The following is a 21,181-nucleotide window of genomic DNA, read 5'->3' as shown; positions in this document are numbered from 1 at the left end:
AAGCGGCCAATGTTACACGCACATGTTTCTTTGTTAGCAGCGCAGTTGATATGCCACCGAGAAACTAAGTCGGGATAACGACTGAGAAGGCGATGGAAACAGAATCTTGATTCTTAAACTCAAAGCTCAAGTGTGCAAGCTTTTAGGCATCTTCCTTCACTATTTCGAAACATTGAATTAAAATGGCAAATGACAACCAACTATAATTGCTTAAAAGGTTGGGTTAATTACAATTTTCAAATAACTTAATCATATAAGGAATTAGAAAGGCTTGGTTACCTGGCATAGCAGTTCCGACAGTACACTGTTTTAGCAGAAAAGTAACAGCAGAAGCTCTTCCACATTGGCGAAATAGAGGTGATCAATGTAGCAACTGTCAACGCAAACACTAATATTTTCTTCTGCAGCCTCTTTTGCTACGTTCTTAATGCTGTGAAATGTCAGAATCTTGAATAAGGATTGTCTTGGTTCAAAGTGCCCCAAAATGAAATTCAAGTCTTGAAATGCCTTCAAATGGCACTGCATCTGATATCTGCATATTTAACAAAGATTTTCAGTAAGGTTCGCATTTGGGTGTATGAGGGTATGGTTTTGATGATAAAATAAAGGTAACCCCAAAACACCGACAAGACACCACAAGCATTCGTGCAGTGTCGTCCAACTCGTGGTTCTTTCATGCCATGTTCATTTCACCATAAAGACTCTGTTTACATAAATACGAAACTACACAACTACATTGCGGATTAAATCATGGCTTTCATGGCTACAGTAATACCGACGTCACATGGATACTTTTAATCACGATCAGTGTCGATCTGGATTAACCTTGATCCAGATTAGGCACTGTTACATGGTCACTTTTAATCACGATCAAATGTAACCGGGATCAAGACTATCGCAATCCGCGAATCCGCGATCTCTTTGAGAGATCGCGATTTTGCTGTCATCTGTACACCCTAGCTGAGCTTGTTGAAAGCACAATAAACAAGAAAATCGAGCATAGTTCAATAAAGACGCTTCAAAACAGCTAGATTTTTATAAAAAAGCAAGGTCTAAGCTGTTTGAATTGGAACAATATCTGAAGTATTGCATATTTTAGGATTCGCATCGACCGCATGTAGTTACGGGAGAAGCAGACAACAAGCAAACAACAAGCAGTCGACTGTTGCCTTCAGTGCTTAGTTCCAACTCTCGCTCCGTCGGAGCTGTTGAAGCACCTAGAAGCAAACTGATAATGATTGTCGCAAGCCTTTCGACTATGTCGCAACGTATGCACATTTCGTCGTCGAATGAAGAGATCTTTACAGTAATTGACTGCTAGAAAGAGCGATTGGAACAGACTTGAGGTGCCAGAAGTGAAACACAGGCGCGTACAACTAGATTGACGCTTCGCTGCGACTACATGGCTACGAGCGGGGGCTATAAGAAATAATAGCAAAGGCTAAGGATCTATCACAGGTAGGTGCTAGGAAAATTTTATCAAATGATGGATTTATGAAATGACTATCGTAGTGGCATGCAAAGTTTTTGATGTTCGAGCGGTTTTTGCACAAATAACATCGCTGATAAAGGGTTTGTCAGTGGGATGTTTTGCAACACGCAAACGCCACCTGGGGCATTCCTCCGACCCAAGCTCGAACCAGATTAGCTTGGGCCGTGTAGCAGCGGTCATAAAGTTAATCGCGATAAAGAAAACTGATCTGGATCCCCCTGATCGAGATTAAAAGTGCCTGTGTGACACCAATATAAAACCTCAGACAGGTATAATGTAATCATCACAGATGCCATATTACAAGAAGCATAAAAAGAAACGTGCAAGGCAATTGAACATGTCTTGTTTGTGTATCATGGTAGAAACAATGCAATTTTTCAGGCTTGCTTATGCACGTTTAGGAATGGAATTGAGATGAAAGATTGCCACTCAATCCCCAGCCTGCTACGAAACTGTAAATATTAGGGAAAGACTGCCAGGCTGGTAGAATCCTAGTGCAAGACAGTAGCCATTCATGCCATTTACCAAGTACACTGGCATCTTACATCATGTCAGTGAAGGCCATAAAACATCTTAATGACCCTAAATAGAAAAACTACTAGCAACATTACAGCACCTCAGTGTGCAAAATGCAAGCGAAGAAAAGTGCTCAAAACCATTCCATCAAATCACTCAACGAAAGCTTCTTTCATGCGATTTTGCCCTCAAAAATTGAGGCCGTAATAACCACAGCACTGGAGTAGCGACATAATTTCGACTATGTTACTTTAAAGCACCTTGTGGGAAAATCTAAGAAACAGGCAACATCCACAACCAGGACAGTCATTTCCGTTTATACTGGCAAGGTGAAATACTTTTTCTGAATTTCATTATAATTAATTTTGATATCCCAGGCTTATTAAAGAGAAAATAATGTCAACGTATCACTTTGGAATATTGAATGAAAGTACCAAAACCTGAGGTCACAGCCTCCAATGTGCCTCTCGTAATTTCGCTCATTTTTTCACTGAAGGATAAGTTCCTGGCTCCCTTAAAACACACCATTTTCATCAATGAAGAAACATGTAGGTCTCAGCAGATTTTGTCAAAAGAATGTCACGAAGAAATGCAGCCACTTCAAGGGGGCAACACAGTCAATTTCCTTTTTGCATGTTGCCTGCATTCTCACCTTCCAAGTGTCATTTCATGGCAAAAGAGGTTTCCTCAACTGTAGAGAGGCAATTCACTAGTATAATTTTAATAACTTTTCTCATAAGTGCAGCTTTAGTTTTAACCAACAAGCCTCAACACAACTCCAACATGCCGTCACGCGAGTCTCGATTATTTATATTCTGACATGAAGTGACACACGAGCAGTCATCACCACATGTCAGCAAGATGAGTGGGGCTCACTCAATAATAGTTTTTTACTCACTGGTACTAACTCCCCGAAATTCGGCTGAAGCGGACTCGCTTGCATTCAGACTCCAGAAACTTTTCCTCAAGCACGCTCACTTGGACTCGGAATCACTAAAACTTTCCTCAAACGGACTGGTCCGAACTCAGATTCACAAAAATTTTGTCTAGCCACACTCGCTCACACTCGTGAATGTTTTCGTCAAACAGATTCACTCGAACTCAGGCTCGCAGCTCAATCTGTCTGAGTGATTCGAATCATGAGCGAGTTTGCAGGGATGTGGTTATCACGCTTGAACTTGAAGCATCATTATTAGCAGAGATGTCTAGCTGGCCAGTTGGAGATATCACGCTTGTGTTTCTTTTGCATAGATCTGATCATGTACTGTATATTTTTTTTTCATCTGTCTACAAGTGCAGGGTTATAAAAATATAGAGTATAAAAAAAGTACTTTTATACTTTGTTCCAGCACCAGCAATGTGCGACTAAGTGAATTCCTCTAACATATCATCCCAGTAGTTATACTCAAAGAAATCGCATGCCTGCTCAGATGTTACATTTTATTTTCATCTTTAATACAAGCAAAAAGCAAAAACTAAATGCTCATTGCCATGTACCACAATGCATGTAATAAAAAACTATAACAAACGAAGATAAGTAAACCTAAAAGTTGTTGACAGAAAATATACCCTTATGTTTCATTTTAAACTGCTCTTTATTGATCCCAATTGCATACTTGAAAGTGCATTACGAACAAAAAATCTTACTGGTGCGTCACAATGCAGTAAAATAAAAAATATGAACATTTCCCATGTCGATTTACAGATGCAATACACCAGTGGTGCTTCGATTTGCATTTGCGCAAGCACCAGTCAATTACTAAACTAACTACTTGACTGGTAGATGCTTAATGTCCCGTGAAAAGTCTCGTTTTGTTCATAAGTAAATGTCAGGCAAAACAAAATAATTTACGGGTCCAGTTACAAACAAAATACACATGCCACTCTTGTTTCAGGACAGTCACAGAAACAATCACCTGTAACCCACCCACACTAACAGATTCCAAGCATCCAATATCAAAGCACAACTTACAGTACCTATAAATACACCCCAAAGTAATAAAAATGTGCAAGATGTCATTCAAGTGTTTTGCTACATACTCCTCAAAAACTATCACTGAAATGGTCAGAATTTGCAATATGAAAGTTATTCCAAATTTTCAAAAAATCAGACTACCTCTGCTAACTTAACAAGCACCGTCACAGGAAACAAACAACACTTTCTAATTTGCAAAAACAAATTCGGCAACTACAGACTTATAAATTTAGCAGACAGAACAAAAGTGGAAATTGATATGACGAGCGCATCGTGATCAAGACTCAAGTCGAATAGCAAGAAAAATTGCGGAAGATAGTCATCCACTAGTTGAAAACAAAAGTGGTTCATGGAAATCACGCAAAACAGCTTTGCAAACCCCGCAGACAAACAATCAAAAACAGAGTAGCAACAACAACAGAACAGCGATGAAAGCAAAGGTTTGGAATATATGTCACTCTTGAATCATGCTGCGAAAAAAAAAAAAACCCAGTTTGAATGACTATGATTTCTGCTGAATTCTGCAGCTCACGTGGCGCAAATTATCCATAGTTAACAGCTTGATCCTGGCCTTCCGACTCGTCTTGCCTAGGTCTGTGGAAAGTAGACTATTTCTGCAAACAGCAAAACTAATGTGCTGTTTGTTCCCTGCGAAGGTAACAAACAACAGCCACACAATCTGGCTCGAATCTGAAGAACGGACATCGGCTGCTGCAATCAACTTGCATGCACATACATTGGAAGCTCGCACAGACTCCACACAATGACTCAAGCTCACACAAAGCGCACAATCGTAATATAAGTGCTGTCAATCTTTGAGAATGAAAACACAATTAATGCTTACACAAACAAGATCGTGCCAACATGATTCTTATGCCTGTACACAAAGCTTACAAAAACTAGTTTGCAGGTCAGCAGCTTTCCCTAAAGAGCATTTCAAGGCTAGTCCCATCAAACCCACGGGTGTTTCCTTGCAATACTCTCTAGTTACTTGGAAAAACCATGCACTAAAGTGCGTAGTAAACATGCAAGTGAAAAAATTCACAATCCAGAAATGATAGGAATGGAAAAACTATGCCACATGAACTCACAGCCACACGAACCACAAACTTAGCAATCAAATTCCTAGATGTACACAACACTGCTTAAATAAGAACACCATAGTCAAACTACTACTTCTGTTTAATTGCTAACTTTATGACTTTCCGCAAGGGTGGCATTTGGCAGTGCACACAGCTTAGTGTGATGCTTGCTGGGTCTCAACAAGTTGTTCTTCTAAACCGAGTTGTGCAGTGGCAAAACAGAATCGAATACAAAGAACTTTTCATTAAATAACACCACTTTTCACGCTTCATACATATTGATGCCTCACATCTCACTTTGACACTGTTAGCATTTGTCGTATGATGCTTTTAGAAGGACCAATGTAAAAGCAGGAACAAGTACACAGCTTCGAGTTTCAAAATATCCTTGCCAAATGAAAATGTGACTGCAGATGAGCCAAAGATTTTCCCAAGAGAGTGATGTGTGCACTGGCATCCTTATTTATGCAGCACTCGGTACATCAGGAAAAAATGGCACCTACAAAACAAAAACAAGTGTGCCCAGTCTATGACTTCCTGCTCCTCGACCAAACAAATCCCCCCAGAGCCTCTCTTTCTCAAGACTAAGAGAGAATAAAGGTCCCTCACAGAAAAGCATAGTCACTAGAGTAACAGCACAGCACAATACGAAAGTTGGGGACAGGTCCTTCTATCTTTTGCTGTGCCCCAATTTTTGTAATTATTGATGCAACACCAAGCCGAGCCACGTGCTTTACTGGAAGAACAGACTAGCATTGTCAGTAGAGTCACTACTGCACAGTAGTTCAACACGGAACCGAAGAATGAGCGACAAAAAGGGGTACAAAGGTGTCAACAAACAAAACAAAACATCACTCTTTTAGATTAAAAAACACAGCCAGACACACGGAGGGAAGGCCACTGAAATGAGTGTGGTGGCTGCAGTGCCTGCAGCTCCGTACGGGACATAGCATCATGACGAAGAGGTGCCGAAGTCCTTGAGGTGTTCCTCGATGTCCACAGGGCAGATCGGGCAGCGCTTGTTGGTCGTCAGCCACTGGTCCTAGCGCACAATGTGAAAGAAGTGCATGCTGGGAAGACGCCTGCAACACAAACAAAAAAGGTTTGTTAACTGCCTGCCTATACACAATACCTTAAAGGCTCCCTAGAGCCATGACATATAGGAGAAAAGAAAATTATATTCACGTTAGAATAACAATGTAGGCAATTTATTCATCAAACACTTGTTAAATTGAACTGCTACCTTTTGTAGAAAAGTGTCAACTGCAAAGAATTCATTCTTCCACAGGAAGTGCTGAATGAATGTTCTTTGTACCTTTTGCCCAGTGTAGCAATATACACAGTGTAACAATATGGTATTGTTTGAATATTTGAAACATTCAAATACTCACCATCTCTACTCAACGTTTTTGAAATGCCCCTTGTGGTCACAAAAAGCCACTAGACAACGGTCATGCGAGAAAATTGAAATCAGCACTTTGAATAAAATAAGATAAGACTTTTGTAGACTCTAGTTAAGGGGGGAAGAGGCACTTAGCCATCAGGCATCTTATTATTTACCCTAGGGTGATAAATGCTTGTGAGATGATGGTGTATTTACATGTGCAGATGTCAAATAAAAACTCAGTTTTTATGTACCTCTTACCGTTTTGTTTTTAATTAGTCATTAATAAATGTGCTTTCGAGCACCTTTTCAGTAAATTGGCTGTACTGATCTTGCTGTATTAAATTTCATTGCATTCTGCAATGATCAAAGAGTGCAGAAAACAAGTTTCATGACTCTAGCTTTTCTATAACAAACGTTACAAAGCTTATAAGTTCATCCCTCCATTATCGAAGAACGATAATTTTTGTATTTTATTTTTTCTAAAGATTTATGGTGTCCTACAGTTGCATATGGCACTTTCTTACACTGACTAAGCATCCAGCTTCTCAGCAAGACAAAAATTATCAAATTCCAGTGTACTAAAGCTGAGAAGCGCTTGTCAGGCTTGTCAGAAGAATGAAAGGTGGCCAAAAACTGAAACTGAGAAAATGGCAAAAAACAAAGCTCTGTATATTCAAGAAATTCTACCCAAACGAAAAATGCTTCTCTTTGCATATAAATGCCTCAGAAAGCACCAGGACAGTAGTCTTTGTCACACTTTTGTCATTGCCGCCACTTTGCTTGTTGCAGGAACCTGGAAGATGCTGAACGCTTTCGCTCGGCACTCGTGATCCGACGAGAATCCTTCTCTTCGGCCCGTCGCTCGCTCATGGAGTTTTTCTCTAGCTGAAGTTCTTTGAGGATACGTGTGGAGGCTTCTTTCATTCCTGAATTGAAGCACATCACGGCCTCAGCAACTGCAGTCTTAACAGCTATGAGTGAAGCGTGCTTCTCTTTAGGCATTAGAGACCATATGACAGAATGGAGTGCCTCGTTTGCATTTTGTGTCTTGCCTCTTTGGCAGCGTTTTAGCAGCTCCTTGTCACAAAGTCGCTTGGACTAGAAGTAGTGCATCACGGTCATTTTGTGGGAAGTTGTAGGTGTGTCTTGGCAGCGGTTCTCCCCTTGCAGCAGCAGCATTCTTATTGCACCATGAGTCTCTGCCACTTGGGCACAAGGTGTGGTCGGACCTTTCATCAGTCGATGTCACATGATATTATGTGCCCTTGGCTGCCCGGTGCATTGCACTCTACGTCACCAACATTGAACTTCAGAGCTCAGCCATAAGATCTCGACAATTTCTCTACGACATCACCTGTCAAGCGGCCTCTCTTCCACTTGCGTGTTTCGCTAGAACCTTTATGCTTTTGAACAAGATTGCATAGTACGGTACCCATTAGTTTTTGGACATGGTTTATACAGTCCTCTTTTTGAACCTGTATGAAACCACAAACTGTCCGAGTCTTCAACGGAACGGAATGATCTACTGTCCCCATCACAGAGCATCACTGTGTAATGCAAGCCGTGACGGGAAATTGAGCGCTCAAAGAGAGTGACTCCTGCTTCCACTTCCATGTGCCCTGATTTTTACTGTGTATTTTTCTGGCAAATGTGCGCGGGCTCCCAAACCAAGTAATTCGGGTGCTCTTTTGGTGGTGCACACTTGCAGCCGGCACAAAAATTTGACAGGACAACATAGTCTCAAACATAGCCAGAAAACATCTCTATAACAACAACAGGTGGCCTCTGGTCATCCATGTGCCATCATAACAGAGGGCCACATTACTAGGGTTGTCAAAGCACAGATCTTGGTATAATGTTTTCATTGACATGGCGCAATCATAGAGGACCTTGTCTGCAGCTCTTGTTGCCGCAGTATTCAGTTTTTTTTTTCAAATGGCTATGATAGCTTTTGTGGTGAAGTCCCCTGTGAGAAATTCCCGTTACAGAGAAGACGTTCTTTAGGGCTGCCTGGCCATTCTCTGTGCTTTACACGGCACGAGACGCATGGATATTCACTTCAAATGCAGGGCATTTAGCCTGGCTGGGTACCCTTCCAGAGTTCCAGTCACTGTCAACAAGTCCACTGTTGCGGCACTCTGAAATCAGCTTCATCGCAAGTCCATATACTTGCTCCCCTATTTCAATAGAAATGGTCCCGCTGCATGTTCGGCATTTAGCTGTTCTTTCAAGAAGCTTCTTTATCGCGGATAAGTCGACGATCTCGTAGGTGGCCGCTGACGGGTACAAGTCCTCGCACGCTGTCGTGAGCGTTGGCACCTTGCACTCGCTCGCCGAAGTTGCCGATAAGCTGCTGATCTTATCAGCATTCACTTTCTTCTGTTGTGCACGATCGGCGCTCGTCAAAAAGGTTGTGTCTTTCCTTATGCGCTGCCTATTGCTGATGTCGTCTGGGAAGGGGGGCCGGGGAAACAGGCGGAGATGTCGGTGTTTCAATCGACGGATCGTGTTCCATCGCCGCGCCGTCCTGTACTAGGTGCGCGTTGGATATACCCGGGCCAATATCTCTTTTTGCCGTAGATTTCTCGCGCTTTTTTCCAAACTTGTGAGGGGTGCGGAACTTGCGATACAGCTTCAGCATGATAAAAGGTTCAAGCTAGGTTCAATATGTGGCCGAGAGCGTAAGCCTAATGCACTTGCCGGTGGCTGCGGCGTGCTTGTCAGGCTGGTTCGACGGCATGCCTGATTGTGCAGACTTGAAAAACGCTTGTTTCAATTTCTCGCTAGCTCGCGCAGGCTCAGGAAGCCGACAATAACAATGACATGTGAGCGAGATACACTCGCCGCTTCACGTGCGCTCCACTGCCGCACGCAGCAGACAGCTCGGGAAAACTCGGCAGGGAGCGTAGGTTTACCGCACCGTCCTAACGGCTTCGTCGAGCTCGTTCAGCGCCGTACCAGTATACCGTCGAACGTAGAGAATATACAGAGATGCTTGCTCTAGCTCACGCGAGTTCAGGAAACCGACGAGAACAAAGTGACATACACTCGCCGCTTCGCGTGCGCTCCGCTGCCGCACGCAGCAGACAGCTCGGGAGGCCCAGCGAATCGGAAGATGCGATTTAGTCACGTGTGCTCACCCCACCAATAGGCTCACGCAAGGGGGCTTTTTTTTTACGCTGATTCACGGCGTGCATACTGAATGGACAAAAACAAGCGCGGTGGGATATGAAAGAAAAAGGGCAGCTCTTTCGAATGCGACCAATACGTACTGCTGTAGCAAGCGTAGAACGGCAACACCACGGCGCTGAAAAAGTCTGTTTTTCACGCGTCCATCGCCAAAAATTCAGCTCACTAACGTCGCAAAAACTACTCTCATGGATAAATTACCAATCTAAGACGCATGAAAATTGGCGATATTATGCAGCCATAGGGGGAAAATCCAAATACAGTAGAACCCCCCTGATACACTTTTTACGGGACCGTAAAAAAAAACACGTAATAGCCGGAAAACGCAGAAGCCGAGAAACGCGAAAAATTGAGAAATAAGAGTAGTGGTGAACTGCGCATAGTTCTATTTTAATCCTTTCGCTTGAAAAAATCATGCAGCGTTGCCTGGTGCATCTTCTCACGCTCGACAAGCAAAAGGCGTTTTTCAAGCACCTGTAGTGCCATGTGACTCTCGCCATCGCCACTGGTGCACACATATCTTCGCAATAAATCCAGTGCCACTACGGCCGATGAGGACGGTGGCTCCGGTATACGCTCTACCTCCTCCCCAACTTCCTCGTCACTGGCGCACGGATCGACGCACTCAGCCACAATGTCGTCGACGGATAACATCGCGGAGGTGACAACGGCGTCGTCAACAGAAGCGTAGTCACGGTACGTGATTCCATTGGCACCAACAGTCTCCGTGGCAGTGTTTAGTTCGTCGCAGTCTGCGAACGCACTGTCTTAACAGCTTCTGTTGTATCATCTGCGCGCACACTGAAACACTTGTTGAAGCAGTGTTCAACTGCAGCAGCAGTGACGGCGCTCCACGCCGATGCTAAATAATGCGTCGCATCTAAGATGGTGGCGCCTGCCGGCTGCTGTCTACGCTCCACGCTGACCAGGGACCGGTTTACAATGCACTTGCGGTAGAAGTTCTTTACATTTTTTTATTATTCCAGCATCCAAGGGCTGAAGGTGGCTTGTGGTGTTGGCAGGAAGAAAAACTACCTTTACGTTCCGCAGCGACGCAGTGTCCTTGGGATGTGCGGAGCAGTTGTCGAGAAAAAGAACGACTTTTCTGTTCTGGCAGCCCAACTGGGGTCCATGTATCTCAAGAACTCCTCAAAAAGTGAACACGTCATCCACGCCTCGGTATTATTGTTGTAGTGGCAGGGCAGGTGACGGATATTTTAAGGCAGCGTGGGTTTCGAAACCTTCCTATCATCCACGGTTTCATCATTTTCGAACCATCGAAGTTGCACCACAGCAGCACTGTTCGTCGTTCCTTGCTGCATTTTCCACCGTGGCAAGCCTCGCCTTTTAGGCTCAGCGTCTTAGAAAGCTGTACCTTGGGGGGGGGGGGAAAGGCTTGCTTCATTGGCATTGTATATGTCTCTCGGCTCGTAGTCCTTTATAATAGACACCACGGTCTCTTTCCAGTCCTCAAAAGTCTCCGTGTCCACGCTTACAGCTCTCCGTTGACAGTGCGGTAGCATATTCCATGTCTGTTTCTGAAATGGTCGATCCAACCGTTAGATGCACAAAAATCATCCATACTGAGCTTGTCGGTGATCTCGAGTGCCTTTTCTCGCAGGATTGTGCCGTGGAAGTTAACTCCTGCGGCCCTGGCTTGTTTGAACCATTCGAAAACGGCCTTGTCAAGCTGCACGTGCTCCGAACTCCGGACTTGTTTGCACTTGACGTCGAAGGTTCGGGCATTATCTTTAAGTTCGATCCATTTTGCAACGATGGAAGTCAAGGTGGAAGGCGTGAGTCCGAACTCCTTCGCTATGCACACCTTCTTCCGCGTCAGGTTCTCTTTCACAGCCCGGAGAATGTTCAACTTTTTTTGCAGCATAAGTGATTTCCGCTTTCTTGATGTCATTCTGTTTGAAAACAATTTGGAGCATTGGAAGCGTAAAGGCACTATGCTGCACGCTTGTATCACCTGCGCAACGACTGATATGAAACAAAGGCAATGCGAGAAGACCGCAGCAAGCACGGGTAGCACGGGCGCGCATGGACGATGGTGATGGCGATCGGACTATACCCTTTAAATCGGGCCGCCTGCACGACCCAGTGGCGATAAGTTTAAGCCAGCGTGACATCCAAAGAAAACAAAAACAGGTCTCGGAGACCTTACTTTTACAGATGCCAAAACCAATATTAGGGACCCAACGCGTCATAATCACAATCTTTCTTAGAGTGCAAATACGGATCTCAAAGGTCATGCTTTTGCTGGCATGAACCGAAAATACGTCATAGGTGTTGCCCTCGTCACTTTGGGCAGCCAATCCCATCGTCAAGCCCAGCTATATGAAAGACAACATGGCCGCTCGGGCTGGCGCGTCGAGGCACTTCGCAACGTATGATGCGGGAACGGTCTCACAGTTGCGACGCAGCAGCGGGGTTCCCAATGCATTGGATCCTAAGGGAGCTGTGCCGGGACCAGCCGAAAAAGACGTAACAGTCAGGAAAACGCAGCACACGGGAACGCAACAGCGGGGTTTTACTGTATAGCATTTTCCAAAAATCGTGTTTTCTTGCAATTTTAGGTCTCAAAGACACGCTTATGCCCTTATTTTAATGTTCACAGTGGCAGGGCACGCATTTCATTTTGGCAACGACGGCACACCATGAGATGCACTCTCGAGGTCAGTGTATACCATCGTTAGTTGAATAGTTATGCCACGTTCTCAGCAAGTACACTTTCACAAGGTCTTACTGTACAAAGGCATCAATATTCTTCAATTGATCTATATGCACATCTTGAAATTGCACATTATGCCACCTAAAAGTTGTAGCTAAGAGGCTAAACTCTGTAGGAGCGCATTACCTGACTTCTTCGTTGTCCTCAAACTCACTGAGACAGATGGTGCACTTCTCCACGTTGTCCTCACTGTCACCACCACTTCGTGGAATCTGGAGAGAAATGTTACATTCGTTATCACGAGGCAGGCAGCTAGGCCTAAATACAAGCGAGCATGAAAAGCCTTTTGTATTCATGCTGCATCCTTCTGGCGACTACCTATTGTCAAATAATCAATCCATCACTCAGTGGAATACACAAATTCTACAGAAAAGCTTTGACCAAATTGCATATATGGAGCAAGTGATCAGCATTCTCAACTAAGGAACAGTAGCCCGTGGTTTCAGAGGGGTGGATGAAATCTACCCTTACACATGTATAAATATAGAAGTAACTAAGAGTCAAAGTCTGATGAAGCAATAATTTGTTTATACAATTTCAATCTAAAATCAATTTATTTGTTTTTAAAATTTCAAGTATGCCAATGTGTCAGCATTTATGCAAGCAGCATCACTAGTGTTGGCTGCTTGTTCTTTGAGGCAATTATTTGCAAGAGTCGGGAAACTCTAGGCCACCTTTGACAGCCTCTTCCCATTCTTGCATCTCCATAGCACATTACCACATATCATCTACATTGTAGAAGAATAAACAAACAGAGTTAACATGTTTTACAATAAATTATTTTTGCGACCTTGCTACAGGGGCAAACCTACCATAACATTGAGCGAATTCAGCGCTAGTGGCACGCTGTCAGATTGAAAGGTTTCAACATCAGAAGCAGAGAGAGCTAACGAGTGAGTGTGTTCTATGAGCTTGCCTTGCTGCATTAAAGTATACAACGCCAAGTATAAATCAAAGTCGGTAGCACCTGTCTGAACACTGTTATAGAAGCACACAGTTTGCACAAGTTTGCCTCGGATGCCATTCCATCTTTTTCCGACTAACAATCGAAGGCATCAGTTATGAGACAAATTGGCGAACACAACGTATATGCAGCCTATGAGCACAGAGTCATAATTCATTAAATGTTCACCTGCCATGGCACTCCAGCTGTTCACCACACGTCGTATCATCATATTTCATTAAAAAGAAGCTAGTTTAGATGTAACACTTTCAACTTTTAAAGTGAAATTGCATTTTTTCCAACTCAGTTATTTCAAAATTTTACTTAATTGGAATTATTTTCGTGGTCCCCTAATTCATAATGTAATACTGAGTGGATAATTTGAAAGGGCAGGACGCACCAGTGCAGTTAATTAGAAAACTATGGGTGCCACCTGCTAATTCCTGATAACGATTGCACCGAATATCCGCGGAAACGATGGCCTTCAAGAGCCACAAGGCAATGCAATGTGGCAATACTAATGAGCGCCAGCTTCAGCATCCCATCCTTGCTACTTCCAGCAAAATGTCTCGTGGTCAGCTGTAATGTGTGCCTGCGGAAAACATACTTCACTGCATTATAGCAGTGACGCAACATGCGAGCAGCTTATTGCATGCTTCTAGCAACATTAGTGCACCATGATTTATTTATTCTTTCTGGGAATAAAAATAAATTGATCAAAGACAGTTTAGCGAAATTCGCGATGTATGCGAACCTCCGATTGCGGGTTGCCCCAGTGTTCAGCGCACTTTCACTGCTAGTGAAATTCTTGCTTGCAATGCCTACTTGAAAAACTGAGTTCGAAAGTTTCAATGATGTTTTCCAGCAAAAATACACCAAGAATTTAATAATACTGGCCATTATTAAATTCCTTATTTAACCAGAAAGAATGGGCGAATGACCGCTGACTCAGAGTGAGGAGCAGGTGACATGCTGCCCCTGTGTCACTACTGTGTTGCAGCAAAGACGTCTTGTTTCTGCAGGCGCGCATGACAGTCGACATAATTCATAGCATTTTTTTTTTGCGCTCTTTCCTCCCCCCCCCCCCCCTCATTTGCAGCAGCGAGGCCTGCCATTCCCCTTGCATTTGGGGCAAAATTGGGACCAGGTATTACTAGAAAACATAACCCTTGGAGTCACAAACTAGCCGGCACAGCAAACAACCAGCCCTGATTACTTCGAATAGTTCTAAGTTCCTTGCATCCCACTTTTTGTACTTTCCATTAATTCGAGAACCCGCTTATTTCAAAGATTTTTCACGATCCCAGTGACTTCGTACTTACGACGCTTTACTGTATGAGCATTTGAGATTGAAATCGAAGCTAAGAAGGATTACATTTAGCAGTCAGGATTAGCTCAGTTGTGAAAACTGCAAAATGAAGACAACCATGATGAAGAAAACTTGGGCTGGAAGCTCACATGACACTCTTCGTACTAAAAGGAGCCTGCTGCACAAACCTGCATCAAGACCATGTGACACTTCAATAAATGCAATACTTCTAGTCAAGCCAATTATGAAGGGATGTGGTTACCATAACCACTATAGGCAAGACTGCTGTCACTATCAACACAATTGTGTATTGTGGCAGTAAAGTTGTGAAAGTGTGCAGCTGACAGTGTCACAAACAACAAAATGGAAGAATAAAGGCCATAGAAGTGCAATTATGAAATAAGCATTGCTTCAATTGATTATTTGTTTGTTCCTAACTGCTTGTTAGATTACCAACTGGCCCAGCCTCATCTCTCGGTAATGTTGATGGCCACAATAATGCAGACTTTCTTTCAGTGCGATGCTCATGACTGTTTTGCACTTGGAGGTTGCTGCCATATGCATACAATATTGGACAGGAGTGTTGTAGCTCGGGCGAGTCGGTCATCTATGAACTTAGCTTGTATTAGTGCAGTAGGTATTAGAAGGGAACAAAACACAGACGTAAAGAAGGTAGACGCACGTCTGTGTCGTGTTCCCTTCTTATATGTGCTGTACTAATACAACCGAAGTACACTTAGTGGCACCAATGGTTTGAGTCGAAAATCTTGGATTTTCAATATTAACAAAGTTCAAAGTAACAAGCTGTCGGAATAAATGAGCACTTTTTATTCGTGTCCACAATGTTAACTCAACGACAACTTTTTAAAAAACGAATATACAGATTTGTTCACAAACCTCGGCATACCAGAACTACATTATAATCTCACCAAACAACTACACGTCAATGCAGAAACATTTATAAAAATGACCGAAGAAAGCTGTATCAGTTAAGCAGTATATACAAAAGAAATGAGTTATCACTGCTGTTAGTTACTTCTAATTACATTGAATGAATGGCATTAACAGCCAACAAGAGCCAGTGCCGATATTACACTTGAATCTCGATAATTCGAACTTGAAGGGGGCCGAAAGTTTGTTCGTATTAAAAGAAGTGCGAAATAATGATATGAATGGAGGGCTCAACATGCAGTGGCGCATGTGCATTGAGCTAACACACAAGGAGGAAGTTTCAGAAGACTCGTTTTTTCACAAATTATAGGACATTGATCATTTATTGAAGTATTCGGTGATGCGCGTCTGCACAGGTTGGCCCCTCCGCGAATCAATCAATTTCGCACACAGCTTGCAAAGCATTTCTACTTCGGCTTCAGCATTCTCCCGGCAAGAGAAGTTGAGCGCGGCAATGTCCAGTGCTAACAATCTTTAAAGACAACAGCAACGACTGCGTCTTCGCTGCTACCCTCTCTGCCACAGCCGAAGCATGGCCAGGATGACGAGAAAGGAGGAGTGTCTCCACGCAAAAAGAAGCAGATCGGCCTTTTAGAGAGAATCAACACTCTACCACAGCTTCTTCTTCCCTCCCCCCCCTTTTTTTTCCTCTCTTCGTGCACGGCGTTGAAAGGACAAGGGTCTCTACATGGCAGGGATGAGAAAGGGGGAAGCGTGGCACCGGCGCGTCACAGATCGGCATTTGAGAGAGAGCCAACACTCCATGACAGCTTTCTTTTTTTTCCCTCTCTCTATCTTCGTGTGCCGCGTTGAAAGGAGGGTCTTTATGCGACAGGAACGAAAAAGGGAAAAGCGTGGAACAGGCGCGTCGCAGATCGGCATTTCAGAGAGAGCAAACATTCCGCCGCAGCCTTTTCTTTCTTTTTCTTCTTTTCCTTTTTTGTGCGCAGCGCTGAGGTGTCGGAGGTGCTGTCGCGGGATTGGGCGTGGTGCTGAGGGCATTTTCGGAGCTCGGTACGTTCGAATTAACTGTCGCAAGTGCTTGTGTGATTGTATTACAGGGCATTTTGACTCATTGAAATATACATAGCTTTGACGGGACCAAAGCGTGAGTTTGAATTAACCAGAAGGTTGAATTAAGCGTGTCCGAGTTAATGAGATTCGACTGCACAAGACTAAAATATGGCAGTCCTCAGACACCTGGCTCGATAGTTGAATGGAAGCTCATCTGGTCAGGCACAGACATGAAGGCAATTAAAACACAGTGACCAAGATTACAAACAAACAAAAGCATGCCTTTTCAATCCTTGTTAGAGAGCTTTATTCTTGTGAACATGGCTCCCATACGGGAGCTGAAACGTTGTGGTTTTATTTGCTTTTAATCGTAGCCAGTGTGTCATTTTAACCTTAGAGTTTCTTAAATATACACTGGAGACACCTCCGGTGCCAATGTCTATGGGAGCTGCAATGCATAGCGCTTCAGTGAGCATGGGAATGATGGGTAGTACCCGGATTTGTCTAATCTTCGTACTTCTGGCTCCGTGTGTATTCGTGAGGCTTGAAGCTGTTTCTTTACGAAACAAAAATTAGCAAATGTTCAGTGGTTGTTCTTCACTACCTTATTCTTTTAGGCTTACCATTTAAAATCGGGTCATGAAGTTCAAAAGGGTTCGTTCTTTCCTTCGAAACGAAACCGAAACACAGCAATTAAAGAACACACAAGCGCGATTTGGCGCTTACAAGCACGAAGACGAGGCAAATTCATGTACTACCCATCATTCCTAGTGTCGCTGAACGATTGCAGCGCCAGAGTCCCCCCTAGTTGATTTCAGAAAACTTTATGGTTGTAACTGTCATTGCACCTGGCTCTGGAAGAAATGTTCACGCTTTTTTTCCATTTCAGCCCCGGTAAATGTAGACGCCCTCTACCTAAAAACAAGGACTTTCTCGCACAAGTGATGGAAATAAACAGAAGGTAGAGAAAAAAAAAGAAGAAAAGACACCAACCTTTTTGTATTTGTGGGGAAACGTGTTTCGCTCAATGGTGTTTTGCGAAGCTCCGTTGTTCACGACCATGCGACGGTGCTCAAACAACCGCATCGTTTCCTGAAAGACCAAGAAGCACAATTGACACTGACAACCAGGCTTATACGAATATTCGAGCACTTTGAACAAATAGTACAGCATTCGAATTCGCTTTGATTTGTTGAACTTAAGTTCTTATAAATTTCAATGTATTTGAAATAGACGAACAGGCCAAGAACAACAACACTAAGCATGCAACCCCTAGCAAAGGCGATTTTTCTGTTAAACCGCGCACACACCTATACAGGGAAAATTCGCAAAGCCCGATTTCATAGGTAAATGGATGTTTTACAGTCACATAAATTCATCGTTCATTAAGCTTAAAGGCTTCTTATACCAGCTGATTCGTTTCGATAAAGAACAGAACATTTTAAACCCAACGTAATGTACAGGTTATCACTTCCATTCAATTGAATTTAACAAATTCTGCTGCGACTTAAAGTTACTTCCACTTTCTTTGAACCAAATATTTGCACATGGCTTGTTTCAATTAAAAATAAAATAAAATGTTCTGCAGGTTAGTGGGGTTATTACAAATATACCCACTTTTCTGTACAATATGCAATATATACCGTATAAGTTCCACTTGCATGGGATATATCAAGCTATACAACTAAATAACTGTTCATTTCAAATTCAATTCGAATCTAAAATAAAAGAAACAATTCGCACAAGCTTATAGTTTGCAGCATTATGTGTGGAGAACTGAACAAGTGCGTCACAAACTTCAGTGAGTGCTCAGGTGTGCAAAACTTTCTGCAGCAGCGAACTTAATCGTTCACTTGCGCCAAAAGCAATACGTATTATATTATTATTGAGCAAGCCAAAATAAGCTAACAATTTGAATAAAGAACTAGCATTGCAAAAGATAAACGTTTTTTTTTTTAAAAAAAGAGGTCTCCTCCATTGTCCATTGCACTAATCTTGTTTCATATCAGTCATTAACTTCTTGCAGACAACCTCTTCCACATCCACAACCAAAACAGATTGAAAAAACTGGAAAGATCAGTTCCTTATTATCCAGACTACTATGACATGGAACAAAAACACATTGTAATGTGCTGAAAAGTTAACACTGGCTCTTCCACTGGTGCTTCATTTGTGCGTAATGCCGCAAAATTGAAAACGCTGCCCAAACTCACCTGAACATCCCTGGACAGCAGGGGCATGTATTGGGGCAGTGAGACATACTGAGGAATATCGGAGAGCACTGAAATAGCATACAGGTTCGGGAACCTCTGCTGCTGGGCACAGAAAGAAAAAAAAAAAAAACAGATTCACCCAGCTTAGAACAGATGGGCCTCCATTAAAACCGAGACTATTGGCAGCTCTGTAATAACTTATGCACATACAGGGAAACTTGACATGTTCAGTATTCTAGTATCGTCAAACTCTGATAAATTGAATCTAAAGAACATTACAATGAAGTTCTATACAATATAGAAAGCCTGAAATATATAAAAATTTATGCATAAAAATATGGGTATTCAAGGGCTTTTTACAGCTATTCAATTTGTTAAATGTGGGTTCGATATATATATGCAGGCTTGTTGTATGGGTTTTAATTTACCTTTGTTTAGCTTGCACAAAAAATGGACCAAAAAAAAAATGGACAAGCCCAATTATCAGTTTTACTGTATAGGTTATTGCATAATACTTGGTTATCGGAGGTTGGTAGTAACATGTAAAGCTTCGTATGTGTGGCTTTTCATCCTGAATGAGCACTGATGCAGTTATAACTAAAAAAACAAAAACAGGCAACGCATTCACATTAGTGAAATCAAAAATTTACTCCAGCAGTAAGGTGGATAAAAAACTATCGTAACAGTTCTCCATCAATGTGGCTGATGTTTCTGCCAACAAATGGCACCACTGATCTGGCAGTTCACATTTATGCCTCCAGACACCCAGTAATAAATACAAGTGCTAAGATACTGGTTATCAACGAAAAAAGAGAGAGAGAGAGAGAGAGAGAAGAAAATGTTGAAGATGGTATTGGGTAGAAAATGCTTCATGCAATGTTAATAGTTAGCGTGTTGCAGTTTCTCTGAATAGGTCCACTACTTGTACAGCAAAGAATAATATACAGAAATGTAAAGATAGGTGCTTACAAGGTTAATTCATTTGCGATTACAAGTAGTGAGGGTGTCAATAATAGAAAACAAGCAGATATATTTTTGAGTATCTTACTACAGTCGAATCTCATTATTTGAACAGGCTTAATTCTAATTTCCTGTTAATTTGAACTCCTGCTGCGGTCCCGTCGAAGCAATGTGTATTCCAATGGGTGAAAACGCCCTGCAATTCGAACGCGCAAGCATCTGCGACGGGTAATTCGAACAATTGCGCTTCGAAAATTTCCTCAGCACCACACCCAATCTTGCGGCGGCATCTCTGACACCTCAACGCTGGGGGCGAAGGAAAAAAAGGAAAGAAAAGGCTGCAGTGGAATGTTTACTTTCTCTCAAATGCAGAGCTGCGACGCGCCTGTGCCATGCTTTCGCCTTCTTTCAACGACGTGCGTGAAGACAGAAAGAAAAAAGAGAGAAAGAAAAGAAAGCAAGCTGCCGTACAGCGTTAGTTATCTCTCAAATGCCGATCTATTCACCACGTGAAGACGCTCCTCCTTTCTCGTCACATCTGGCCATGCTGCGGCTATGACAAAGAGGGTTGTAGTGGAGATGCAGTCATCCTCGTCTTTAGAGAGTGTCGCCCTGGACATTGCCGTGCACAACTTTCCTTGAAAGGAGAATGCTGAAGCGGAAGTAGAAATGCTTTGCAAGCTGTGTGCAAAATTGATTGACTCGCTGCAAGGCAAACGAGTGCAGACGTGCATCACTGGTTATTTCAATTAATGACGGATGTCCTGTAATTTGTGATTCGCAAGTTTTCTGAAACTTCCCCCTCATGTGTTAGCTCAATGCACATGTGCCACAGCATTGTGAGCCCTCCGTTCATTTAGCTTTCATCAATTTGAACTTTCAATTTGAACAAATTTTCAGGCCTTTTCGAGCTCGAATTATCGAGATTCGGCTGTACAACCACACAAAAAAGAACAAACCCAGAGACACCCGGGAAAAGAAGAAGGGAAAGAAACGAACTTATGGTGACTACATAATGCATGGGCAGGCAACATCAAAATATTTCTACTCCTAATGCAAAGCAAATGTTTGTGAATTCTATCGCCTTCTTCACGCACAATACCTGCTACCTTAACAATGGTGGCGGCTTGTTCATCCCCCCCCCCCCTGAGTTGGCAGATAGCATTAGTCTCTTCGAAACACAGAATGCAACAAGACACAAGACAACGAACAAAAATTTTGGTATAATAAACATTCACGAGTGAAACCCCAGTTTGAAATTGGCTCGCCCACAAACGTTCAATTTATGATAACTTTTATTCAAATGGGTTCAGAACAGTCACCGAACAGTAAGAACAGTTTACCGAAATGAGTTCCGATTCTTGAATACTGCAATAAGCAAATTTATGTGTAACATCTAAAAATTTATTTGTA

The 21,181-nt window shown here is 42.8% G+C and overlaps 2 protein-coding genes across 19 annotated transcripts in view; one reads left to right on the top strand and one right to left on the bottom strand.

The window, feature by feature from the left end:
- Positions 1-21,181, bottom strand: part of LOC119172939 (uncharacterized) — a 1,216,589-nt gene that overhangs the window by 593,484 nt on the left and 601,924 nt on the right. For 6 of the 16 annotated variants that reach the window (XM_075891711.1, XM_075891710.1, XM_075891712.1 and 3 more), the window contains 2 exons: positions 18,809-18,910; positions 17,589-17,687 (listed from right to left, as the gene is read on the bottom strand). In XM_075891711.1, the coding sequence (XP_075747826.1) occupies positions 17,589-17,687; positions 18,809-18,910 (201 nt within the window). Of the gene's footprint in view, positions 1-3,431; positions 6,148-12,504; positions 12,591-17,588; positions 17,688-18,808; positions 18,911-20,239; positions 20,421-21,181 lie in introns of those variants that run through there. The other 10 variants (XM_075891706.1, XM_075891716.1, XM_075891719.1 and 7 more) reach the window with 9 other exon arrangements.
- Positions 1-21,181, top strand: part of LOC142813823 (uncharacterized) — a 548,512-nt gene that overhangs the window by 176,482 nt on the left and 350,849 nt on the right. The window lies entirely within an intron of this gene.

The sequence above is a fragment of the Rhipicephalus microplus genome, chromosome 4 (genome assembly GCF_043290135.1).
Source record: "Rhipicephalus microplus isolate Deutch F79 chromosome 4, USDA_Rmic, whole genome shotgun sequence".
In the NCBI taxonomy this organism is placed as follows: Eukaryota; Metazoa; Arthropoda; class Arachnida; order Ixodida; family Ixodidae; genus Rhipicephalus; species Rhipicephalus microplus.
Note: the sequence above shows the minus strand (reverse complement) of the source record. Positions and strands in the feature narration are given on the sequence as shown.